Below are 24,174 nucleotides of genomic sequence, written 5' to 3' on the forward strand. Positions count from 1 at the left end.
ATTGGCAGGTGGATTCTCAACCACTGCACCACCAGGGAAGCCCTGTACTTTTCTGTATGGTTGAATATTTTCAAAAGAAAAAGTTTGTGTATCTCATTAATTTCAACTTTAATTATATCATTCAAATTTTCTGTCTTTTTTTTTTTTTTTTTGTGGTACGTGGGCCTCTCACTGTTGTGGTCTCTCCCGTTGTGGAGCACAGGCTCCGGACGCACAGGCTCAGCGGCCATGGCTCACGGGCCCAGCCGCTCCGCGGCATAGGGGATCTTCCCAGACCGGGGCACGAACCCGTGTGCCCTGCATTGGCAGGCGGACTCTCAACCACTGCGCCACCAGGGAAGTCCTGTCTTTTTTTTCTATTTGATCATCATAAATCAATAGTTGAATGTTAAATACACTCTAATTATAATTTTGTTGATTTTTCTTGCATTTTCAAGAAATTTGCATTATTTTACCTTTTTTTCTTCACATATTTTGATGTTTTATTATAAAGTAAAATTCATGACTTAGGAATTTGTGGGACATAAAAGGAAACAGATGGCCACTCCAATTAGGTTAATTCAATGAGGATTTATAAAAGGACCTTTTTTCAAAGATAATGGGCAGGATATAGGGACCTCATAACAACAGGGACCATTGCTTCCTTTGGGCAGAGGAGATAGAGGATATAGGAACCTGGGGACATGGAGCAGTGAGTAAAGGGCAGCCTGGTGGGATGGAACCTTGGGTGAGGGCCTAGACCACTGAAAGCAACTTCTTCAGGAGGGAGTCAGAATAAACATCTCAGCCTCACTCTCCTCCCTCCCTGTGACCTCCTGCCAGTGTTCCCCATGGCCTAGCCCAACAAGACATTAGTGGCCATGGGAGCCTTGTAGATGCATGCACAAAGGTCAGCCTCCTGGGGCAGAGAGCAGGTGGAGAAGCAGAAGGATATGGAGGGGCAAATGAGAGGAAACAGCACAGACTTCCTTCTGTTTCAGCATTTAAAAGATGCTGTTCCGTGCTTTCCTGGTGGTGCAGTGGTTGAGAGTCGGCCTGCCGATGCAGGGGACGCGGGTTCGTGCCCCGGTCTGGGGGGATCCCACGTGCTGCGGAGCGGCTGGACCCATGAGCCACGGCCGCTGGGCCTGCGCGTCCGGAGCCTGTGTTTCGCAGCGGGAGAGGCCACAGCAGTGAGAGGCCTGCGTACTGCAAAAAAAACAAAGCATAAACAACAACAACAACAACAAAAGATGCTGTTCCATTGTTGTTTACTTCTTCTTTTTTTTTTTTTTTTTTTGGCTGCACTGGGTCTTCACTGCGGTGTGCAGACTCTTCGTTTCAGCGTGTGGGCTTTTCTCTAGTTTTGGCATGTGGGCTTCTCTAGTTGTGGTACGCGGGCTCTAGAGGGCACAGGCTCAGTAGTTGTGGTGCGTGGACTTCTCTCCAGTTGTGGTGCATGGGCTTAGTTGCCCTGTGGCATGTGGGATCTTCGTTCCCCAACAAGGGATCAAACCCTTGTCGCCTGCATTGGAAGGCGGATTCTTAACCACTGGACCACCATTGGACCACCTCTATTGTCTTCTGGGTCACACTGTTTTCTAGCAAGAAGTTTTCTGTCATTTCTTATCTTCATTTTGTATATAATGTATCTTCTTTTACTCTATTTTCTCTTTATTATTGATTTTAAGCATTTGGATTATGATGTGCTTTGGTATGTTTTACTTTATGTTTATCCTGCTTGGAGTTCATTGAGATTCTTGGATTTCTGGGTTTCTAAATATGAGTTTGAAAAAAAATTTAAGATATCATTTCTTTAAATATATTTTCTGCTACCCTGTCTCCTACCCTGGACTCCAACTTCTTGTATGTTAGACCATTTGGTATAGTATATAGAACCTATGGGATAATCCCACAGGTCACTGAGCTTCTGTTCATTGTTTCTCAGTCTTTTGTTCTTTCCAAGTTTCTTTCTGGATAGTTTCTATTGCTATATCTTCAAGCTCACTTATCTTTTTTTTTTTTTTTTTTTTTGCGGTACGCGGGCCTCTCACTGCTGTGGCTTCACCTGTTGCGGAGCACAGCCTCCAGACATGCAGGCTCAGTGGCCATGGCTTACGGGCCTAGCCACTCCGTGGCATGTGGGATCTTCTTGGACCAGGGCATGAACCTGTGTCCCCTGCATCGGCAGGTGGACTCTCAACCACTGCGCCACCGGGGAAGCCCAAGCTCACTTATCTTTACTGCTGTTTTTGTTAAACTCATCCAGCATGCAGTGAACTTTCTATTTCAGGCATTATGTTTTTAAGCTCTAAGAGTTCAGTTTTGTTCGTTTTTGTGTCTTCTTCTTTTCTTGTGATGCTCTGCAGTCCAGGAAGTGCCTGCAGTAAATTGCTGCAGTCGTAGGCTCCTTGTGTCCTTTCTGGAGGATCACAACCCTGCTCTGCCTGTTGTCTAGTGTCTACAAACAATTGTTGCATACATTTTGTCCAGTTTTTTTGAATTGTTTATGTTGGGCCGAGAACAAATCTGGTACCAGTTACTCCACTGTGGCTCAGCCCTCATTTTGGATGGTTCCTGTTTCAATATAAAACACTTTTTGCATGGATTTATACTTTGACTAATTTGAATATTATCATCCCTGCTTTTTTTTTCCAATTTTTTTTTTTGGTAAAATGCACATTACATAAAATTTATTATCTTAACAACCATTTTTACGTGCACAGTTCAGTGGTATTAAATACATTCATAATGTGCAGTCATCACCACCATCCACCTTCAGAACTCTTTTTTTAATAGTTTTATTTTTGTAACCATGTTAATGTTTATAAATTTATTTACTTTTAAAATATTTATTTATTTATTTAGGTTGCACCGGGTCTTAGTTGCGGCATGTGGGATCTTTGTTGCGGCATGCAGGATCTTTAGTTGCGGCATGTGCACTCTTAGTTGTGGCATGCGGATTTATTTATTTATTTACTTACTTTATTTTTGGCTGTGTGGGGTCTTAGTTGTGGCACATGGGATCTTCGTTGCATCATGCATGTGGGATCTAGTTCCCTGACCAGGGATTGAACCTGGGCTCCCTGCATTGGGAGTGCAGAGTCTTACCCACTGGACCACCAGGGAAGTCACCATCTCCAGAACTCTTTTTGCCTTATTAAATGGAAACTCTATACCCATTAAACAATAACTCCCATTTCTCCTCCCCACTCAGCCTCTGACAGCTACCGTTTTACTTTCTGTCTCTTTGATTCTGTCTGTATGATTTTTCTGTCTCTAAGTATGTCACATAAGTGGAATCATATAGTATTTGTCTTTTGTGACTGGTTTATTTCACTTATCATAATGTCCTCAAGGTCCATCCATGTTGTAGCATATGTCAGAATCACATTTTTAAGCTTGAATATGGTTCCATTGTATGTATATACCACATTTTGCTTATCCCTTCATTTATCTATGGACATTTGGGTTGCTTCCACCTTTTAGCTATTGTGCATAGGGCTGCTATGAACATGGGTATATAAATATCTCTTTGAAACACTGCTCTCATTTCTTTTTGGTACATATGTAGAAGTGGAATTGTTGGATCATATGGCAATTCTATTTTTATTGTTTTGAGGAACCGCTATACTTTTTTCCATAGCAACTGCACCATTATACTTTCCTACGAACAGTGCACGAGTGTTCTGATTTCTCCACATCTGTGCCAACACTTGTTATTTTTCTGTTTTTTTTTTTTTTTTTTACAGTAGCCATTCTAATGAGTGTGAGGTGGTATCTCACTTTGGTTTTAATTTGCCATCCTTGCTTTTTGTCCATGTTTTTTTTGTTATGCCTACTCCCTTTTATTTTTAACGTTTTTCTGTCATTTCTTTAGATGAAAGGAACATATCTTTGATTTATTTTTTGGCCTGAGCACTTTTTTCATTTAGGAATCTAAACCCATTCATATTTATTATTACAATTGCTATCTTTGTCTTTTTTTCCCCCCAGTACCTTGCAGATTTCTCTTCATCTCATTTTTTTTTTTCTGTATAAATATCATCTTTTCTGTGATTTGGAAGGCAAACAGTGTTTTTATTCCAGTAGTCATTACCTTACAGCTTTTCAAAAACATTCTTAAGCAGAATGCTTGTAAATAAAGGAATAACTAAAATATACTTATCAAAATTAGTAACAGGAAAATAATTCTTGACTTTTATGGAAATTATGAGGATGTGTTATTTCCATTTGTTTCCTTTCTCCCCCCCCCTTTTTTTTTTAACTGTAATTGGGCAGAGTATATAGCATCATGGTTTTTTTTTTTAATCTGTTGTAGCTCTTCTTTAGAAGTGATGAACTCTTTCAAAAGAGTAAGCAATTTCTGTGACCCATTTTATAGCTCATTTAACCCATTTTGTGGGCTTTCATCAGCTGTGGCTGGTGGGAGTTACGGGAGGTTTCCAGCCCTGATTTCTTTCTCTTGCAAATAGCAGCTCCCTGACGCAGGTTAGTGGTCTGGTGTCTGCCTTCCAAGGCACGGATATGGCTGTAGCATTTGGTTTTTCAGAGAAGCCTTGGCAGCCCTGATCTTTTTTTCTTTGAGATTAATCTGATTATTTTCCTAGATACACTGAATTCCCTTCTTTAGTTTGGAAACTATTCTAGTATCTATGATCTGTTAGTCATCTTTCCATGTTTATCTTTGTTCTTTCCTCTGTTCTGGTAAACAGCCTTGGGCTAGTCTTCTATTTTAACATTGTGATTTTTTTCTTAGCCCAATCCACAATTTACAGTCTTATTTTTCCTTTTTTAAAAACAACAGCTTTATCGAGATATGATTCACATATGATACAGTTCACCTATTTAAATTGTACAATTCAGTCGTTTTTAGTATATTCACAGTTATGCAACCATCACCACAATCAATTTTAGAACATTTTTGTTGTTCCAAAAAGCAACCCTGTACTAGTACCCCCATTTCCTTCCAGTCCTTCCCCCCAGCCCTAGGCTACCACTAATCTGTTTTCTGTCTCTGTAGATTGGCCTATTCTGGACATTTCATTCCTCCTGTGGTAGAATGTATCAGTATTTTGTTCCTGTATATTGCCGAATAATATCGCATTGTATGGATATACCACATGTTATTTATCCATTCACTAGTCGATGGGCATTTTGGTAGTTTCCATTTTTTGGCTTTAGGAATGATGTTGCTCTGAACATACAAGTTTTTGTGTGGACATGTTTTCATTTCTCTTGGGTAGATAGCCAGGAGTGGAATTGCTAGGTCATATGTTAACTCTATGTTTTTTTGTTTGTTTTATTTTTTTAATTTTGGCTGTGCTGTGTGACCTGTGGGATCTTAGCTCCCTTACTAGGGATTGAACCCAGGCCCTTGGCAGTGAAAACACAGAGTCCCAACCACTGGGAAGCCAGGGAGTCCCCCATGGTAACTCCATTTAAGCTTGTTAGAAACTGCCAGCCTGTTTTCCAAAGTGGCCGCATCATTTTACTTTCCCACCAGCAGTGTATGAGGGTTCTGATTTCTCTGCATCATCCTTATCACTTGTCATTATCTGCCTTTTTTGTTATAGCTGCCCACACTAGACAGTTCAGCCAAGTTCTCTGCTGCTTTATGATAAAGATTGCCTTTTCTCTCTCTCTCTCTCTCTCTCTCTCTCTCTCTCTCTCGTTTTTTTTGGCCGCGCCACACAGCTTGCGTGATCTTAGTTCCCTGACCAAGGATTGAACCTGGGGGCATGGCAGTGAAAGCACAGAGTCCTCACCACTGGACCTCCAGAGGAGTCCCTAAACATTCATATTTCTAGCAACATTCTGTTCATGATAATATACGTATTCTCTAAGGCAATAGAGGCTTTCTCTACTGTCCTTCACTTCCTTCTGAGCCATCACCCTAATCACTTTTTTTTTGGCCACACTGTGGCTTGTGGGATCTTAGTTCCCCAACCAGGGATTGAACCGGGCCCTCAGCAGTGAAAGCATGAGGTCCTAACCACTGGACCGCCAGGGAATCCTCCTAATCTTTTTTATTTTTAAAGTTATTTATTTATTTTTGGCTGCATTCGGTCTTCGTTGCTGCGCGCAGGCTTTTCTCTAGTTGCCACAAGTGGGGGCTACTCCTCATTACGGTGTGTGGCCTTCTCATTGCGGTGGCTTCTCTTGTGGCAGAGCATGGGCTCTAGGCACGCATGGGCTTCAGTAGCTGTGGCACACGGGCTTAGTTGCTCTGCAGCATGTGGGATCTTCCCGGACCAGGGCTTGAACCTGTGTCCCCTGCATTGGCAGGTGGATTCTTAACCACTGTGCCACCAGGGAAGTCCCCCCCAGTCACTTTTATTTTATAAATTTATTTATTTATCTTTTGGCTGTGTTGCTGCACGCAGGCTTTCTCCACTTGTGGAGAGCGGGGGCCACTCTTCGTTGCAATGCGTGGGCTTCTCACTGCAGTGGCATCTCCCATTGCGGAGCACAGGCTTCAGGTGCACGGGTTCAGCATTTGTGGCTCGTGGGCTCCAGAGTGCAGGCTCAGTAGTTGTGGCGCACCAGCTTAGCTGCTCCGCGGCATGTGGGATCCTCCCAGACCAGGGCTCGAACCTGTGTCCCCTGTATTGGCAGGAGAACTCTCAACCCCTGCACCACCAGGGAAGCCCCTAACCCCCAATAACTTTTTTTTTTTTCACAGTATGCGGGCCTCTCACTGTTGTGGCCTCTCCCGTTGCGGAGCACAGGCTCTGGACGCACAGGCTCAGCGACCATGGCTCACGGCCCCAGCCGCTCCGCGGCATGTGGGATCTTCCCGCCAGACTGGGGCCCAAACCTGTGTCCCCTGCATCGGCAGGCGGACTCCCAACCACTGCGCCACCAGGGAAGTCCCCCCAATCACTTTTAATGCCCATATTTTTAGCAGGTTCCTGGTGGCTGCTGACATTCCTTGGCTTATAGGTGCATCACTGCAATCCCTGTCACCCTCATTACATGGGCTTCTTCCCTGTGTGTGTCTCTCTATGTCTTTACATGGCCTTCTTAAAAGGGCATCAGTCATTGGACCTTATCTACTTGATTATATCTGCAAAGACTATTTCCACATAAGGTCACATTCACAGTTCCCAGGGGTTAGGATTTTAGCGTATCTTTTGGGGGGAAGTATTCAACTCACAACAGATAGTTTGTGTCTTTGTAGGAATTTTCCTGTTTCACCTAAGTTGTCTTATTTGTTGGCATATAATTGTGCATAGTATTCCCTTATAATCTTTTTTATTTCTGTAAGCTTTGTAGTAATATCCCCCTTTCATTCCTCGTTTAATAATTTGAGCTTTCCTTTTTCCTGTCAGTCTAGCAAAAGTTTTGTGAATTCTGTTGATCTTTTCAAAGAACCAACTTTTTTTTTTTCAAAGAACCAACTTTTGATTTCGTTGCTTTTTTCTATTTCATGAATTTGTGTTCTAATTTGTATTATTTCCTTACTTCTGCTTGCTTTGGATTTAGTTTGTTCTTTTTCCAGTAACTTTAAAAAAAATTATTAATTTATTTATTTTTGGCTGCATTGGGTCTTCGTTGCTGTGCGCAGTCTTTCTCTAGTTGCAGTGAGCAGGATCTACTCTTCGTTGCAGTGAGTGGGCTTCTCACTGTGGTGGCTTCTCTTGTTGTGGAGTGCAGGCTCTAGGCACATGGGCTTCAGTAGTTGTGGCACATGGGCTCAGTAGTTGTGGCATGCAGGCTTAATGTGGGATCTTCCTGGACCAGGGATCGAACCTGTGTCCCCTACATTGACAGGCAGATTCTTAACCACTGTGCCACCAGGGAAGTCCCTCCAATATCTTAAGGTAGAAGATTAAATTAGTGATATGCGATCTTTCTTTTTTTTTTTTTTTTTTTTTGTGGTACGCGGGCCTCTCACTGCTGTGGCCTCTCCCGTTGTGGGGCACAGGCTCTGGACGCGCAGGCCCAGTGGCCATGGCTCATGGGCCCTGCCGCTCCACGGCATGTGGGATCTTCCCAGACCGGGGCACGAACCCGTGTCCCCTGCATTGGCAGGCGGATTCTCAACCACTGCGCCACCAGGGAAGCCCCGATCTTTCTTTTTTGATACAGGCATTTATAGGTTTAAATTTTCCTCATCATCTTTCCTTTTTAATAGACAACTTTGCCCCCAAGGCTTTGTCTAGGAAAAAAACCCCAAGGACAAAGGTAGAAACCAGCAGCTTTTTATTTTTTATTTTATTTTATTTTTTATTTTTCAGAATAATTTGTTTATTGTGTGTGTTATGAATTGTAGTGTCACAGCTTGTTCTCCTGACCCCCACTTTATAGTTTCTCACATCTTTTTTTAAAAATTTTATTTATGTTTTTATACAGCAGGTCCTTATTAGTCATCAATTTTATACACATCAGTATATACATGTCAATCCCAATAGCCCAATTCATCACACCACCACCACCACCACCCCGCCACTTTCCCCCCTTGGTGTCCATACATTTGTTCTCTACATCTGTGTCTCAATTTCTGCCCTGCAAACTGGTTCATCTGTACCGTTTTCTAGGTTCCACATATATGCGTTAATATACGATATTTGTTTTTCTCTTTCTGACTTACTTCACTCTGTATGACAGTCTCTAGATCCATCCACATCTCTACAAATGACCCAATTTCATTCCTTTTATGGCTGAGTAATATTCCATTGTATATATGTACCACATCTTCTTTATCCATTTGTCTGTCGATGGGCATTTTGGTTGCTTCCATGACCTGGCTATTGTAAATAGTCCAGCAGCTTTTTATTATGGGCGTTTTATTGCTTCCTCTCTGGGCACCTCCTGTGTGCTGGTTCTTGGCTTGAGCCTTGGAAGGACTGACACCGGTCAGTCCGCACATTTTCCTGGGCTCTTTTGTTTTGTTTTAAAATGGCGTTTGTATACGATACTCTATGCTGTGTGTGTTTGTGTATCCTGAATGACACGAGGGAAATCTTACTTTATAGCCTGTACAATAATCCATACTCTGCTGTAGTATTTCCATAGCACAGAAGACAAAAAGACACATTAGAAAAGATACATAGTTAACATTTCTGTGTTTATTTTTATGACATAAACTGGATGGATGGACAATGGGTGGGTGGAAAAGACGTGTGATAGCTTTTTACAAATGTGAGGCTGCCCCTGCTTAGTGTTCCCAGGGTGTCTGCTCTTCCCAGCTGGGAGAGGCCCTGTGGCCCAGGAAATGCCCTCCCCCTGACACAGGGCTGATCCCTGGGCCTGGTCTGGGTAGTGTGATGACTGCAGTGTCTCCCTAGGGCGTCTGTGAGGAAATGACCTACGAGGAAATTCAGGATCATTATCCACTGGAATTTGCCCTGCGAGACCAGGACAAGTACCGGTACCGGTACCCCAAGGGGGAGGTAGGTGGGATATGGTGGCTCAGTCCCAGCCACCTGCTGCCTGCCTGGGAGGACCGCCTGTGACTGAGGGCCCCGAGGGGCTCTGCAGAGGCTCTGTGGGCAGCAGGAGGGGCCTGGCCTCAGAGGTAGGCAGCCTGGGTGTGTGTGTCACCTCCACCACTTCTCAGCCGTGGCCCAGGCTGCAGGCCCCTCCTTGGGTGGTGGGTGAGCAGTGCTGCCCAGGAATCCCAACCCTGAGGCCTACTGGAGCCCTGTTTCCCATCACTCCTCATCTTTACTTTCCCCATCCCTGGGAGTGTCAGAGGGTGACCCCCATCCTCCCTGCGGCTCCAGATACCACCCCTAGCCCTGAATCCAGACCTAGGGATTAATTTTCTTCAGGTGAGCTGTGGCTACCATAAGTCACCTGCACTGTCACCTCCCCTCAGACTGGCTCTTGCCTCAGCCCAGGCCCTGGATAGAAACAGTGTTACTTTTGACTCATTTATCTCCCACTTCTAGGATGTGACCTGGGGCAGTGGCCAAATAAAAATACCTCCCACAGACACACAGGTTTGCGTACACACATACATGTACACATGTAGAACCCCCCCGCCCAAATGCCAGGCTCACAGGTGCCTATGCTGTGCTGTCCTTGGGAATAGGACAGCTTCGGGTAGCATTAATATTTCCCCATATCATACTGTGAGGGAGAGCCCAGATTTAGAACCAAACCAGACAACAGTAAAAAGAAACAAAGCAGCTGGCTGCTCAAACTTGAGAATACAGGGGGGAAACTGGTAGGGAAGTTAGTTGCCGAAAGAAGCAATCTAGGATTTCTCCAGAAATACCGGGGGCTGGCACAAGTCATGTTGGTGTTACTCCCAATCAAATCGTGGGGCAAACTCAGCTCCAAGCTTGAGGCCTTTTTTTTTTCTGAAGGACGGCTCGCTGTGTGCAAACAGGGGTGAACCCCCAGGGCTGGCTCTTCCAGTGAAAAGCTCTAGACCTGCCAGTCACCGGGGTTGGTCCAAGGGCTCCCTCACAGCACCCAGGGGAGGTACAGGACAGGCAGAGTGTGAGGGTCCTTCCTGGGAGCTCAGGCATTCTGACAGGTTGCACTCTGGGAAGTTTGGGAGGTTTTTGCTTCCCCTCCCCACAAGCCTCGTTCTGTGCACTCCACGTGCGGTGGTGGGTGGGAAGGAAGCCGTGTCTTCTCCACCTGTCATCAGTTGCCAGCATGTGAATTCCAGCAGCAGAGGGTTCAGCAAAGGGCCCCAGGATGGGCATGGAGGTGGCCCCTTGGACTCAGCCTAAGGCCCAGCCCTGCCCTTTCGGTCCTACTGGGACCTGGCCCTGGGATAGGGGAGGTGATCCCTTTGTCAGACTGCCAGCCCTCACCAACCTCCCAGAATGGTGAGGAGCTCACGAGAAGGTAGCCCACTACCCAGAACGTCTCCATCCCTACCCCTGGAGCTGGGTTGAGGGACGCTTCTCACTTGCCCTTGCAGTCCTATGAGGACCTGGTCCAGCGACTCGAGCCTGTCATCATGGAGCTGGAGCGGCAAGAGAACGTGCTGGTCATCTGCCACCAGGCTGTGATGCGCTGCCTCCTGGCCTACTTCCTTGACAAGGCGGCAGGTGCGGACGCTGCCTCTGGGGAGGTGGGAGGTGTGTGTGAGAGAGGTTGAAGGGGACTGTCACCTGGGCATCCCTGGTGCCAGCCCTCTCCGTCTGTGTCCACAGAACAGCTGCCCTACCTCAAGTGTCCGCTGCACACGGTCCTGAAGCTGACCCCTGTGGCTTATGGTAAAGAAGCTTCCCGCATGCTGACCTGGTTGCCAGACTGGCTGTCTGCAGGGTTCTGTGGTTTTCTGCAAACCCCTGCCTTGAAAATTTCATTAGAGGCTCATTCCTCCTCCTTCCACCCCACCACCTTTCCCAATTTGCTTTTTAATTTTTTTTTTGTTTTAATTCCTGTGGCCACAGGAAGCCTCCCCAGTGATCCTTCCTTAACCATCACCCACCCATACGAGGGGCCTTTCTACTGGTTTCTCCAAAATCCCCCAGAAAGCCCCACGGCCCCCAGGACCCAGACCTGAAAATATGCGCCTCTGCCTTGGGCTCTGCCGGCAGAGGCCTCACGCAACTTCCTAACCTCCTGGGTCCCGACTCCCCCCCTTCAACACTGGACGAGGCACTCTCACATGGTTGTGCCCTCGGGACAATAACTGTAAAGCTCAGTGGCAGCTGAAGTCATCCCAGTGCGTGTTAATCGCCTCGTCCCCCTTTGCAGTGAGCACCTGGCACCGTGGTGATCCCGCCTCGCGTGTGAGACAGGGCTGGGTGCGGGTCTGCTCAGCGTCGTGACCCCTCGCTGAGCTAGGCTTGTTGCTTCTCAGACCGCCCTCGGCCCCCGAGGTGGGCCGCTCATCCTCACTGTGGCTCTCTCTGCCTGGTGCCCGGGCTGCTCGGCGAGCCTGCGCTGGGCAGCGGCCCAGAGGCTCGGGCCTGACACGCTGCCTAGTGCTTCCTCACGGGGCCTCTGGAGCTGCCTAAGGTGGGAGGACTGGAGAGAGGCTGAGGCATCTGCTCAGCCCCACAGCACCGAAAGCCTCCTCCTGGGAGAAGCTTCTACCCCTGTGGCTCAGCTGCCTTTCAGGAGGGGGAATGGATTTGCATCTTCCCTTTGGCAGGTTGTAAAGTGGAGTCCATATTCCTGAATGTGGCGGCCGTGAACACGCACCGGGACAGGCCTCAGGTAGCAGCTGGGTCACTGCTGGGGTGGTGGGCACATTCCTGGGGGTCCAGACACAGCAACCACCAGGGCCAGGCCCAGCTGGGGCGCCTACTGAGTGAGCCCGAGTTCTCTGTCTGGGTGACGCTGCGGCCGGAACAGAGGCTAGAGGCCTACAGGGGGCAGGTGCTTCCATGTCCCACCAGCCCAGGCCTCATGAGCACCTGTCCAACTTGAGCAGCTTTAAAAAGTAAAAATGAAAAATGTCCTGCTTTGTTGCGGAAAGGGCCGTGCAGAGGCAGAGGGTTGTCTCGGTGCTGCGTAGAGACCTTCCTGCGGAAAGACACAGCTCCGTTCTGTGTTCCCCCTGCGTTAAAGATAGAAGCTCCTTGAAGTGTTGCCCAGAAGCACTTCATGCCTGTGTGGGATCCTTCTGCCATGTTGGTTTCCTTTCCCACTGAGGCCAAGAGCAGGACCGCCCCTCTGGGCCCCATTCCCAGAGTCTGTTGCACCAGGAAGGCTCCTGGGGCCTTAGTCATGCCTGCTGCCGCCCACAATGGGACGTGCTGGGCCATGGTTCCCTGCCCAGGGTGCAGGCCTTGGGCCCCACAGGCTGAGGTGTGTGGACACGTCCTCCTACTTCCTAAGGCTGCTTCCCCTCACCAGAACCAGTCATTGTGTAAACCTCTTCCCTGTTTGCTCTGAGAGTCCGATGCAGGCCCAGTCTGGCACGCACAGGTCTCAGGGGAAGATGTCCCAACAGGCCCCTCGTGCTGAGGAAAGCCCAGAAGGCGTTGGGCCCCCAGCACTGACGGGGTGATGGTGAAAGAGGCCCCTGGGCCCAGCAAGCATCAGGGGCTGGTGCCCCGGTCCATTTGCAGGAGCCGACATGGCCATGGGGTAGTTGGCAGGCACCCTGCCTACCTCTGGGTAGGCGCTTCTGAGAGGCAAACTTCTGTTGGCCACAGGTTCTGGGATGGTTCCTTTTAAGGTGGGCAGGATCTCCAGGTCCTGGCCCATCCTTGGGGGCAGGTTGTGGTGAGAAAGGGGCCCTTGGGAAGCCTGCCCCCAGTGAGAATTGCACCCGCTCCTACAATTCCAGTGGCCAGCCCTGTGAACTCAGGAGTGTGGCCATAGGGGCCATGTTTCCCTCCCTGAAGATCTGTGCTATAGCCCAGGTCATTGGTGACCTGACCTGCTCTGTTGGGCCACCAAGATCAGCGATCACATAGGATCACATAGTCTTACAGAGTTGAGGGGAGTCTCTGACCCCCATTCCTTAGGCCTGAGATGCCCTGAACTCAGCTGACTGTAGACAGAACTGGGCTCTGCAGCTGAGGCAGGGGAGGGGGGCTATTCAGGAGGTGCAGGGGGCCCTGTGCCCCAGCTCTCAGGGGACGGACCAGGCTGCAGAACAGGAGATGTCCGCAGGCTGCTGGGGCCATACCTGACACCTGTCCACCGAAACACCGACATAGCCGGGAGGAGGCACCCTCAGGAGCTGGTCCCCTTCCCAGCCAGCTGTTTCTCCCCACCTGACCCAGACCTGAGGCAGGAGGCGGGGATGGCCTCACTCGGGGTAATGCCTGACCTGCCTGCAAGGAGCAAGCAGGAACTGGAGGTGTCCTCCATCCCCCACCTTCGTTCTGGTGTTTGTCACCCACCACATGTCAAGAGGCTCTTGACCCCTGGCTCTTAGGAAAGGTCGGGGTCTAAGTCCTGTGGCTGGGGCTCCTTGGTGTGAGAATGTGAGTCCAGCGGCCATAGTGATGAGCAAGGCAGATAGTGGTGACTGTCTGTCCTTGGCAAAGGGTCAGTGTTCTGTGTGTTTAATTTTGTGCAGAATGTAGACATCTCTCGGCCTCCGGAGGAAGCCCTTGTCACGGTCCCTGCTCACCAGTGACCGTGTGTCATCCACTGCGACCCCCGGGCAGGTGTTGATCTCTGCGGACAAGGTCATTCCAGGCCCTCTGGTCTGTGTGACATTCACCACACAGGAACGCCCTCAAAGCCATGCATGGCTGGTGGCACCCAGAATCCCAGCCCCAGCCCACCTGTTTCCTTGTTGACAGCGTCAGGGTTGTATGTGGTGCCCAACCTGCTGCTAAAAACCACTGGGCCTGACTGCGTCTGCACCGGGCTGGTGAGAGGTTTCCCAACCCCTGATCTTTCTGTTCTCTCTCACCGGCCGGGTGGGCTTTGTGAAGTGTGAAACCAAAAAATGTGAAACGGAAAGCACTTGCTGTGATGTTTCCACCCACTGAGGCCTAGCTGCCTGGGTAGACCTGGGGACCCCTGCCAGGGCTCTGCTGCCCTCTCTTTGGCCACTTCCTGAGCCAGAGGCAAGGTGTTCATGAGCTGCTGCTGCCTCAGTAAGCGGGAAAGAGCCATCCCCATCCTGCCTCTCCAGGAACTGAAGAGCTTCCACCAAGGCAGCCATCTCCACTGGCCAGACCCTTGGGTCCGTGCGTCTGCATTTGTGGACGCTCAGGAAAGCGGTGTGTTCACTTTAGCACATGGGAATGCACAGAAACATGCAGGGAGCGGGGTGTTTGCGATTACCCCTTCCCAATTATGCCTACACTGGAGTACTCGTGGGAGCTGGTAGCCAAGGCCACCCCTCTCCAACTGCTCTCATGATGCAACACGTAAAGAAAAATGTGAAGACGGGACAGTTGTATGAGTCGCCCTTCCCACTGCTCGAGGGAGAGGCTGCCCTCCCATCTTCCTCTCCCGGCCATGCCACTGGGCTACCTTGCCCGCTGCTGCCTGTGTCCACGCAAGAGTGTACACTGGTGGCAGGGACCTGCATTTGCTGTGAAGGATTCGGAAAAGCTTGCATGGTCCTGCAAAGCCTGTCCTGGCGTTCGTTGACCTCCACCCGCGGGACTAAGCACGGGAAAGCCCAGAGCTGGAGGCAGCCGCCAGCCAGGGCAGGATTTTCCCAGCTTCTGATTCTTGTACACAGGAGCATGATGAAAACGACCTCGGGAAGCCTACCATCTGTCACACCCCTGAGTTCTTTTGGGCCCAGGGAGTTGGGCTGGGCCACGGGTTCCGGCTCCGTTTTGTAGCTGGGAGAACAGGCTGGCCAGCAAGTTGTGAGGCTGGGTGAGGAAGTATGTGGATTTGTAGTTGGATGCGCTGCTGTCTACAGGTGGTGGTCCTTGGTGAAGTCAGGCCCCAGGATCCTGTGTCCCTGGCCCAGGCTGATGGTCTCTCAGCCTCAAGTGCCACAGCAGCTATGGACAGACATGGGTGGAGAGATATCCAGGACAGAGCCGTGGCAGTACCCTCCTTCTGGACTTCTCTCCTGTCAGAGCCCCAGGCCCCTTAGACCCAGGGCCAGAGGACCACGCTACTGCCTTTGGGATGTGGGGACTGCAGCCCCATGTCTGCCAGAGTATTGGTGACTTTTGGTCATGCTCAGTTGTTGGCCATAGCAGGTCCCTTTGGTCAGCGGCATGTACGTCTAGATGTCACCACCTCTCCAAGACCTCAGGCTGGCTGAGGTAAGACCAGCGAGGCCTTTTCTCTCTGTCCAGAGGGCAGCCAGGAGCTACTGGAGACGTGTCACAAGGACGGGGATGGGGCGGAGGGAAGTCTGGGATCCCAGCAGGGCTCACCCTGAGCCGGCTCTGCATGGGCAGCCGTCCACCTGGCTGGCTGCCCGGTTGTAGCCAGGACGGTTGATGTGCTCCTGTTGCAGACATGTTTCCTGCTTGCCCTGGAATGGATGTTGTTGGATCTCAGCCACACATCACACTGTGTCCAACATTCTTTGCAATAAATACTCTTTAAAAAAAGAACAATCTAAGGTTGTGTCGTGTGGCCAGCTCGCCACTGGTGAGGTTCTTTCCAGCGGCTCTGCAAACCCCTGTGCTGGGCTCCCTCCCAACAGGTCTGTATGGACCCTTGGTCCAGCTCCCACCCCCATGACTACCCATCCCTGGAGCAGAAACTGTCTTGCCCTGGAGTGAGCCCTGGGCAGGACCCGGGTTTTCTCTGGGCTGACCTAGGTTGCTGGGCCCTCACCACTGAGACAGAAACAGATGTAGAGGGGGATCTGGGGTCCCTGGAAATGTGGGTCCCAAATACTGGCATCCCTGGAGAGGGGAACCAGAGGCTGGGTCGAGGATGGAGGGCCTGCACAAGGCTGTGGGTGGAGTGTGCTGGCTGATTCTCTGGTGTTCTTTGTCACTTCTGGCGTGGGGAAGATGGTGACAAGAGGCACCCTTTCCTATGCCTCAGAATTTTTTTTTTTCCTTTTGCATTAAAAAAAAATTATTGAAGTATAGTTGGTTTTTTAAAAAAATTATTTATTTATTTTTATTTTTGGCTGCGTTGAGTCTTTGTTGCTGTGCGCAGGCTTTCTCTAGTTGTGGTGAGTGGGGGCTACTCTTCCTTGTGGTGCGTGGGCTTCTCATTGCCGTGGCTTCTCTTGGTGCAGAGCATGGGCTCTAGGCACACAGGCTTCAGTAGTTGTGGCACGTGGGCTCAGTAGTTGTGGCTCGTGGTCTCTAGAGCACAGGCTCAGTAGTTGTGGTTCACGGGCATAGTTGCTCCGCGGTGTGTGGGATCTTCCCAGACCAGGGCTCAAACCCGTGTCCTATTGGAGTATAGTTGATTTACAATGTTGTGTTAGTGTCAGGTGTACAGCATAGTGATTCAGTTATACATATACATGTATTCATTCTTTTACAGATTCTTTTCCCATATAGGCGATCACAGAATTTTTTTTTTTTTTTTTTTTTTTTTTTTTGTGGTACGCGGGCCTCGAACCCGTGAACCCTGCATCAGCAGGCGGACTCTCAACCACTGCGCCACCAGGGAAGCCCGATCACAGAATATTGAGTAGAGTTCCCTGTTCTATACAGTAGGTCCATGTCATCTATTTTATAAATAGTAGCATGTAATCCCAAGCTTCTAATCTTTATCTAATCTTCTAATTTATCCCTCCTCCCCATGCCTCAGAATTTTGTTGGACTTTCTACACCTTCTGCCTTGGGGCTGGGGTGTTGCAGGGGTCTTCCTCCATGGATATAACATTGCTGGGCATTTGCCTTTTCTAGTGTGTCAGGGCAGAGGGTGGCTGTGTCACAGTGGATAACAGGAACCCCTTAGGCTTCATCCCCAGGCTTAGAGTGATATCAGCTGTGACTGTCTTCCTGGTAGGTGAGGTTGGGGGACCGCTGAATGGTCCCCACCCTGTCTCTGGGCACAGAGTTCCTGGAGTGGATACCTGACCTCCTTAGAGGCTTCCTTGCACTTTCTGAAGAAGGTTTTGAAGATTTTAACAGCAAAGCAACAACAGAAGGAATGAAATATAACACTATCAGAATTTTTCTTCAGGTTCACTGTTCTACCACAACCTAGAAAGAGTGATTATATATGGTTAGGTTGAAGAATTTTGTAGCATTTTGGGTTGCTAGGAAACAGTGGCCATCAGGTAGGATCAGAGGATATTTGGATAGAATGAAATATTGTTACAAAGACATAGGTTTCAGCAACATTTGAATTATATTTGTAATATGATTGTATATTATATATTAATAAAATATGATTATCACCTGTAAAGGCTAGTTGCCATGTTTGGTTTAGACCAATCATTATTCATCCCCTGGGACTGGGCATATTGTTGTTTAAACAAAAACTGTTCTATTAAGAGTGGAAAATGGGGTAAACCAGAAGTGGTATCTGCCAAACCCTGGCTAATGGCCACAGGTCTCTTTGGGAAGGGTTGTGGGGAAAGTACCAGCATGAAGCTGGGCTGTCTTCACAGGGCCCACCTTAAAGGGCACCCACCCCACTTCCTTCAAGGGCCCCTGGGTTTGTGAACTGATCTTATCTGGAAAATTGGTGAGAGATCCTATCCTCTGCAGTCAGGTTTCTGGTGGTCAGCCCTCTAGTTCTTTTGTCCTACACGTCCAGTAGGGCTCTACTGGCCTCCCCATCAGGTTTTGTCTTAGGGGCCTGGTGATCCTGCCAAAGATCCTGGTATCTGCATTGAAATCAAGCAGGCATTTCAACTATAGTGTCTCCAGCCAGAATCTCTGACCCATGGACAGCCGTGACTATGGTACTTATGGGTCAAATTGTGTCCCCCAAATTAATACATTGAAGACCTAACTCCTGATACCTCATAATGTGAACTTATGTGGAAATAGGGTGGTTGCAGGTGTCATAAATTAAGATGAAGTCATACTGGAGTAGGGTGCGCCCCTAATCCAAAATTCCCCAGCAACTTCAGAGACAGCATGGATCCTGCTGACATCCTGGCTTCAAACTTTCAGCCTCCAGAACTATGAGACAGTAAGTTTCTGTTGTTTGCGCCACTCAGGGTGTGGTACTTTGTTACAGCAGCCCTGGCAAATGAAAACTTCTCAGCGATGAACTTCCTAGGGCCTTGGTAAAGGGCCTATCTTCTGGGTAGTCTCCAGGGACTCCGGGAAAAGGTGAGTTGTCCCTGATAAATTCAGTCCAACATTTATTTTGAATGAATGAGTGAATCTTCCTGAGGCCTTGGGTTCTTTCCTCTACATTACACCAGGGAGCATTTGGCATCTCAATTGCACTTAGTGAGACCCAGTTTTCATTTCAGCCAACCAAATAGGCAGAACAACCCCTAGTAGCTTAAGCCTGCACATTGAATCCAAAGTTCCTGGCAAGCTTACCTGCATTGATAAAGTCCAACCTAACTAAGCTGATGTTCTTATCTCCATGGTCTAGGGCCTCGGTGGGTCTCCCCCCACCCCCTCATAGTGTGTATATTTTAGCTAATGTAAAATACCAAAGTCTTAAATTCTTTTGATACATAAGCCATCCGACTTTGTAATAAGGTCTCCAGACATGCTGGTATCAAGGTCTCCAGACATGCTGGTATCCATCTCTAGTTTAAGGAGTTGGGGAGGAGGAGCAGTAGAAGAGTTGACTCCCCTTGCAAAGTAACTCCCTCATGAGGTCTCAGGGGAGGACACCTTGCTTCAGTTGGCAAGGGAGGTGGAGAAGGGCTGGAGGTTGGTTGCAATCTGATTCCTCTAATTCTTTCATATGCACCTTCATTTCACTTAATTCATTAACTTAACACATTAAGTGCCTACCATGTGCTAAGCAGTAGGAATATAGCAGTAAGTACAGGGGCAAACTCTCTCCCTCACACAGCTGACATTCTAGTGGTGGAAGACACAGAAAAGAGGTAAGTAGTGTATTAGAGGGTGCTGGGACAGAGTTGAGGGCGTGGTTCAGGGTTGTATGAAGTCCTCACTGACGAGGCGACCAATGTCCTGGATGTATTAAATGCATGTTTAACTTATGATATTTTCAACTTACAGGGGGTTTATCAGTAACCCCATCATAAGTTGTGGAAGATCTGTACCACACCACCAGTGATGGCTGTACTAGCTCTGTCTCCTCAGCCTGCTGAGGTTGCCAAAGTCTTTCCCTTCATCCTGGCTGGATTTCCACTGCCTTTAACTCCAACCAGGCAAACGTCCACTCCGGATGGACCCCCATTTCCCTGGTCAACTGCTGACAACTTTATCAGTTGGAGGAAACTGACTCTGCCCAACATAATTAGAAATGGAATTTATGAAAATGAACTTGTGTAGCTCCCAGAGCCACCAAGGGCACAGGAGGACAAGACAAAGAGGCCATGCCCAGGTCACAGTTCTGCTTTGGCAGACACTGCATGCTGCTACCTGGCTGCCGTGACCCCCACCACTGCAGAGGCTCTGGTCACCAGCCCGCTAGGCACACTCCAGGAAGGTATGTCTGACTCTAGGGAAGGTACATCTGATTTCAAGGAGGGTACATCTGATTGGCTGGGCCTCGGGCAAAGGAAGCTGGGAAGTGGATGTCTGGCATTTCTGCCTCCTAAAATGGAGGAAGGGAGCCCGGGTGCTGGTGAAGAGGAATGGCAGGAGAGCTGTGCTCTACTTAGCTCTCACACTCCTGGCCCTGTGGGTCAGCCCTGGGCTAATGCCACCCACACCCTGCCACCCACACCATGGGACACTGGGCTTTCCGAGCATCATTGGGTATTGCTTTGGCCCCATGCAGAGTTCCCATATGCAGCTTGACTGCCACATAAAGGTCCCAGCAGAAAATAGTCTTTTAAAAAAATATTTATTTAAAAAATTTTATTTATTTATTTGTTTGCACTGGGTCTTGGTTGCGGCAGGTGGGCTCCTTAGTTGCGGGTCGCTGGCTCCTTAGTTGTGGCATGCAAACTCTTAGTTGTGGCATGCATGTGGGATCTAGTTCCCTGACCAGGGATCGAACCTGGGTCCCCTGCACTGGCAGCGCAGTCTTATCCACTGAGCCACCAGGGAAGTCCCAGAAAATAGTCATTATTAACCCTGTGTGTATTTGAGGAGAGTCCGATAAAAGGGCCGTTTACAGAGCTGTGGGTGAATTTGGGTGGCAGCACCTGGGGCTAACATTGGGAGCACTTTCTTTCCCTACGCCTTGTGGACTGAAGAAAAATGCACAACCAAAAAGTTGTGTGGGACCTTACTGAGGACTAAAGCCCAGAAGACAGCCTCTCAGAAAGCTCTGAGGAATTGCTCTGAAGAGATAAGGCAGGAGCCAGGATCTACAGGAGTTTTTTGTGGGAAGACCAAAAACAAAAATATGTAGTTGAACATCAAGATTGCTAATCACAGGGCTTTCCCTGGTGGCGCAGTGGTTGAGTGTCCGCCTGCCGATGCAGGGGACACGGGTTCGTGCCCCGGTCCAGGAAAAAAAAGATTACTAATCATGAAGAACAGACATCTCAAGTTAATGTTTTTCTATGTATGGGAACATGTAAGGACCTGGGTTCATTGAAATTATTCCTTTGATATGCATCTTAACTATGTAGGGTCAGTATCAGTATCCAAAGCACAGAACGCTTCTGGTTTTTCTCCATCCTGAATTCCCCTCAGGTGCACCATCTGTGGGTTGCTGCAGCGGCTAATGGCTTGATTCTTGTAGAACTGGGATAGCGGGCAACATTCTTTGTTTACAGGAAAGTCAGGCAACGTTTCCTGTCCACAACCCACAGGGTCAAGGCCCAGGAGGGGAAGGGTTAGTGGAACCTGGTGGGACCCAATCCCCGAACCCCACTCCTGTTCAGTTTCTACTGTAATCTGTCTACCAGAGGGATCTCTTAAATCAGTCACTCCCTGCAGCTTTCAAGATAAAAACCTCAATTTCTCAGCATTATGGCCCTGAATGGAGGGACAGGCAAGCTGTGGCTGTGAGGGTGGAGTGGGTGGTGTTGGCGGTGGGGTGGGGTGTGTCTGAAGGCCCACAGGAGCTTTGGGGAAGGAGTAGGGAAGGAGCAGCGCCATTCATGCACTCTCCTCCCACCCTCTGAAGGATCTCCTGCAACTTAACTGCCTTCTGTTGACGAAGCCTGATGACTGACTACAAGAAGGGAGAAAGAGAAAGAGGGAACCCAGGACAGGGTGGGATAGGGGGTGGAAGTGGAGGGAAAAGTAGAAGATGGGCCTGGACAGGCATCTACTATGGGCATCAGTACGAAGGTTGATGTGGTTGGTAGGGAGGTAGATGCACAGACAGCTATAGTCCAGCATGATGTGTGCTAGGGCGGTGGGAGTGGGGGTGGGTGGAACCCACAGAGGGGCCTGGGGAGGCTGAGGCAGCCCATCCCCCAGGGGGAGTGGTTTCCAGGCTGGGGCTCAGGGGAAAGTGGTCAATGGGCTAAAGGAGATCCTTTATTTCCTTTTCCAGTTGTTATCTAGCACCTGCTGTGTGCATGGCTCTGTGCTGGATACAGAAAACATAGTCCCAGCCTCACTTAGCCCGAAAAGTAGCAGAAGACACCCACATAACTCAAAGTTTGGCGCTGGGCTGGGGGGGTCACAAGGGCTGTGGGAACACTGAGGGGAGCCCTAACCCAGACTTGGCATCTCGAGAGGCTTCCTGGTGGAGGAGGTGTTTAAGTTGGGAGCCAGAGAGGGTGGCAGAATGCACGTGGTGCGTGCTGAGAGCAAGGAAGCACAAGGAGCCCCATTCAGTGCTATGGGACTGAAATCAGGACTTTGTCTTAAGAGATACAGGAAACCATTGCAGGGTTTAGAACGAGGGTGTGTGACTGATTTGTACTTTAGGGAGATCCACACAGGAAGCATTAGGGGGAGCAGGTGAGTTCAGAGCTGGGTCAGGGGTGGGTAAAAGAATGTCTGGAGGTGAAAGTGGCCGAGCGTGGAGAGAGGTGGGCAGCAGCCTGGGTGACCAGGCAGAGATGGGGACAGAGGTATGGGGACAGTGAGTTGCCCGTGGAAGCTGAGGAGGTCTTTGGAGATGGAGTTCTGGGAGTCCTCAGGGCAAGTATGGTGGTGGATGGGCACAGACTCTCGGACGCCAAAAGGGCTGGGAGGGAGGGCAGGGCAGGGTCCACTGTGCCTTGGGATGCTGGTGGGTGGTGAGCATATGAGCAGTGGGGAGGGCCAGAGGAGAGGTGTGGGTGGGAGGTAAGGAAGGTGACAAACAGATGGTCCAGTACATCAGCAGGCAGTGTGAGGGAGTAATACAGAGGGAGAGGGTGAGGACATAGGGGAGGGCCTGAGGTGCCACTGGCCTGGGACAGGACAACAAGAGGCACAGGGGGCTGTGCCCTGAGATAAAGTGTGAGTCTTTCAGGTAGGCCAGGTTGGGAAGGGGCAGAATTTAAGGTAGGATCTGCCTCAAGCAGGAGGGGAGGGCACCTACTGGAATGAAAGGGGGTGGGGCAGAGCCTGATAAGAAAGGTTGTCTGAGGGGGCGGAGCCAAGCACAAAGGTCCCCAGCTGCCGGCCCCTCACCTGTGGCCTGGCATTGTTTTGCTGAGCTAGTCCAGCTGGTCTGTCCTTACATGGACGTGGGACTCCTCAGTCTTGTTGAGACCCCGAAGTTTGGCACAGGGAGATTGGTTTCTGTCCGGGAGAAGCAGATTTCCTCGGGCAACCTGTGGAAGTGACAGTTTCCAGCTTCACAGGCCTTGTTCACAGGGACCCCTGCCCGTTCCTGCCCTCCCACCCCCCCCCCCCGCAACACGCACATGGCCACATGCATGCTGGATGCGTGGCTGTGACTTCCAAGCCACTGGGTGTTCCTGGCCTCACCCCCTCCTGCCCATGCACAGCTCTGGGTGGGTCCTGGAGCCGCCACTATGCTCAACCATGAAGGTTTAACACGGGTGTCGTTGAGGTGTGGGAAGATGAGGGGGCATGAGGGAACCCAATACTGAAAAAGTCAGGGAGGACTAGGCCAGGAGAGAAGCCCCTAGATGGGGATGAGAGGCCAAAGGCAGGCGATGGGAGGTGAGAAAGGACAACTCTTAGCTGTAATGGCCTATATGGGAAAAGAATCTAAAAAAAAGTGGATATATGTATAACTGATTCACTTTGCTGTACACCTGAAACTAACACAACATTGTAAATCAACTATACTCCAATACAAATTTATTTATTTATTTATTTAGGCCACGTGGCATGTGGCATCCTAGTTCCCTGACCAGGGATTGAACCCGCACTCCCTGCTGTGGAAGCATGGAGTCTTAACCATTGGACAGTCAGGAGAATCCCCCAGTAAAAATTAGAAGAAAAAAAAGGACAACTCTTAGGAGTTTGGGGGCAGGGACTGAGTTGTGAAGAGAAACCAAGTCTGTGGGAGGAGGAAGGCGGGGCACCCATGGTGTGGAACAGGCCTCAGAAGGTGGCTGGCGAGGTGGACACGGAGGGGAGTGTGTGGTGGCCAGTGTGCGTGGGGAAGGGGGACCTGGGTGGTGTTCAGCTTCAGACTGTGGAGCTGAGAGGGCAGAGACAGTCGGTTGGGATGAGGCTGGGCTGTGTCGGGGAGGGCCCCTCATCCTGCCTGGGGGCAGTCACCCCTCTGCCCCCACAGTGTGCCCAGCACAGCACGTTGAGTCTTGAGTCCCTCTGGCCAGTGGTGAGGGGGACCATGGATGACTCAGGCCCAGAGGAGGACCCTAGCCTCTTAGGTCTGGGCAACTGCACTGAGGACATCCCAAGCTGTCTCCTCAAGCCTCACTCCTTGTTACGTGAAGCCCCCGCCCTCAGGTGAGAAACGTGGTGG

The 24,174-nt window shown here is 49.6% G+C and overlaps 1 protein-coding gene and 1 non-coding gene across 7 annotated transcripts in view; one reads left to right on the forward strand and one right to left on the reverse strand.

The window, feature by feature from the left end:
- Positions 1-17,670, forward strand: part of PFKFB4 (6-phosphofructo-2-kinase/fructose-2,6-biphosphatase 4) — a 44,697-nt gene extending 27,027 nt beyond the window's left edge. For 4 of the 6 annotated variants that reach the window (XM_059077013.2, XM_059077012.2, XM_067044356.1 and 1 more), the window contains exons 10-14: positions 9,273-9,377; positions 10,868-10,997; positions 11,103-11,165; positions 12,053-12,117; positions 13,937-17,670. In XM_059077013.2, coding sequence (XP_058932996.1) covers positions 9,273-9,377; positions 10,868-10,997; positions 11,103-11,165; positions 12,053-12,117; positions 13,937-13,996 — 423 coding nt within the window. In that variant the 3' untranslated portion in view covers positions 13,997-17,670. Of the gene's footprint in view, positions 1-9,272; positions 9,378-10,867; positions 10,998-11,102; positions 11,166-12,052; positions 12,362-13,936 lie in introns of those variants that run through there. The other 2 variants (XM_059077010.2, XM_059077011.2) reach the window with 1 other exon arrangement.
- On the reverse strand, positions 3,036-3,108 carry TRNAG-CCC (transfer RNA glycine (anticodon CCC)). Its single transcript has one exon. It is a non-coding gene; the product is annotated as a tRNA-Gly (tRNA).
- Positions 17,671-24,174: the final 6,504 nt, after the last annotated feature.

The sequence above is a fragment of the Kogia breviceps genome, chromosome 10 (genome assembly GCF_026419965.1).
Source record: "Kogia breviceps isolate mKogBre1 chromosome 10, mKogBre1 haplotype 1, whole genome shotgun sequence".
NCBI lineage: Eukaryota > Metazoa > Chordata > Mammalia > Artiodactyla > Physeteridae > Kogia > Kogia breviceps.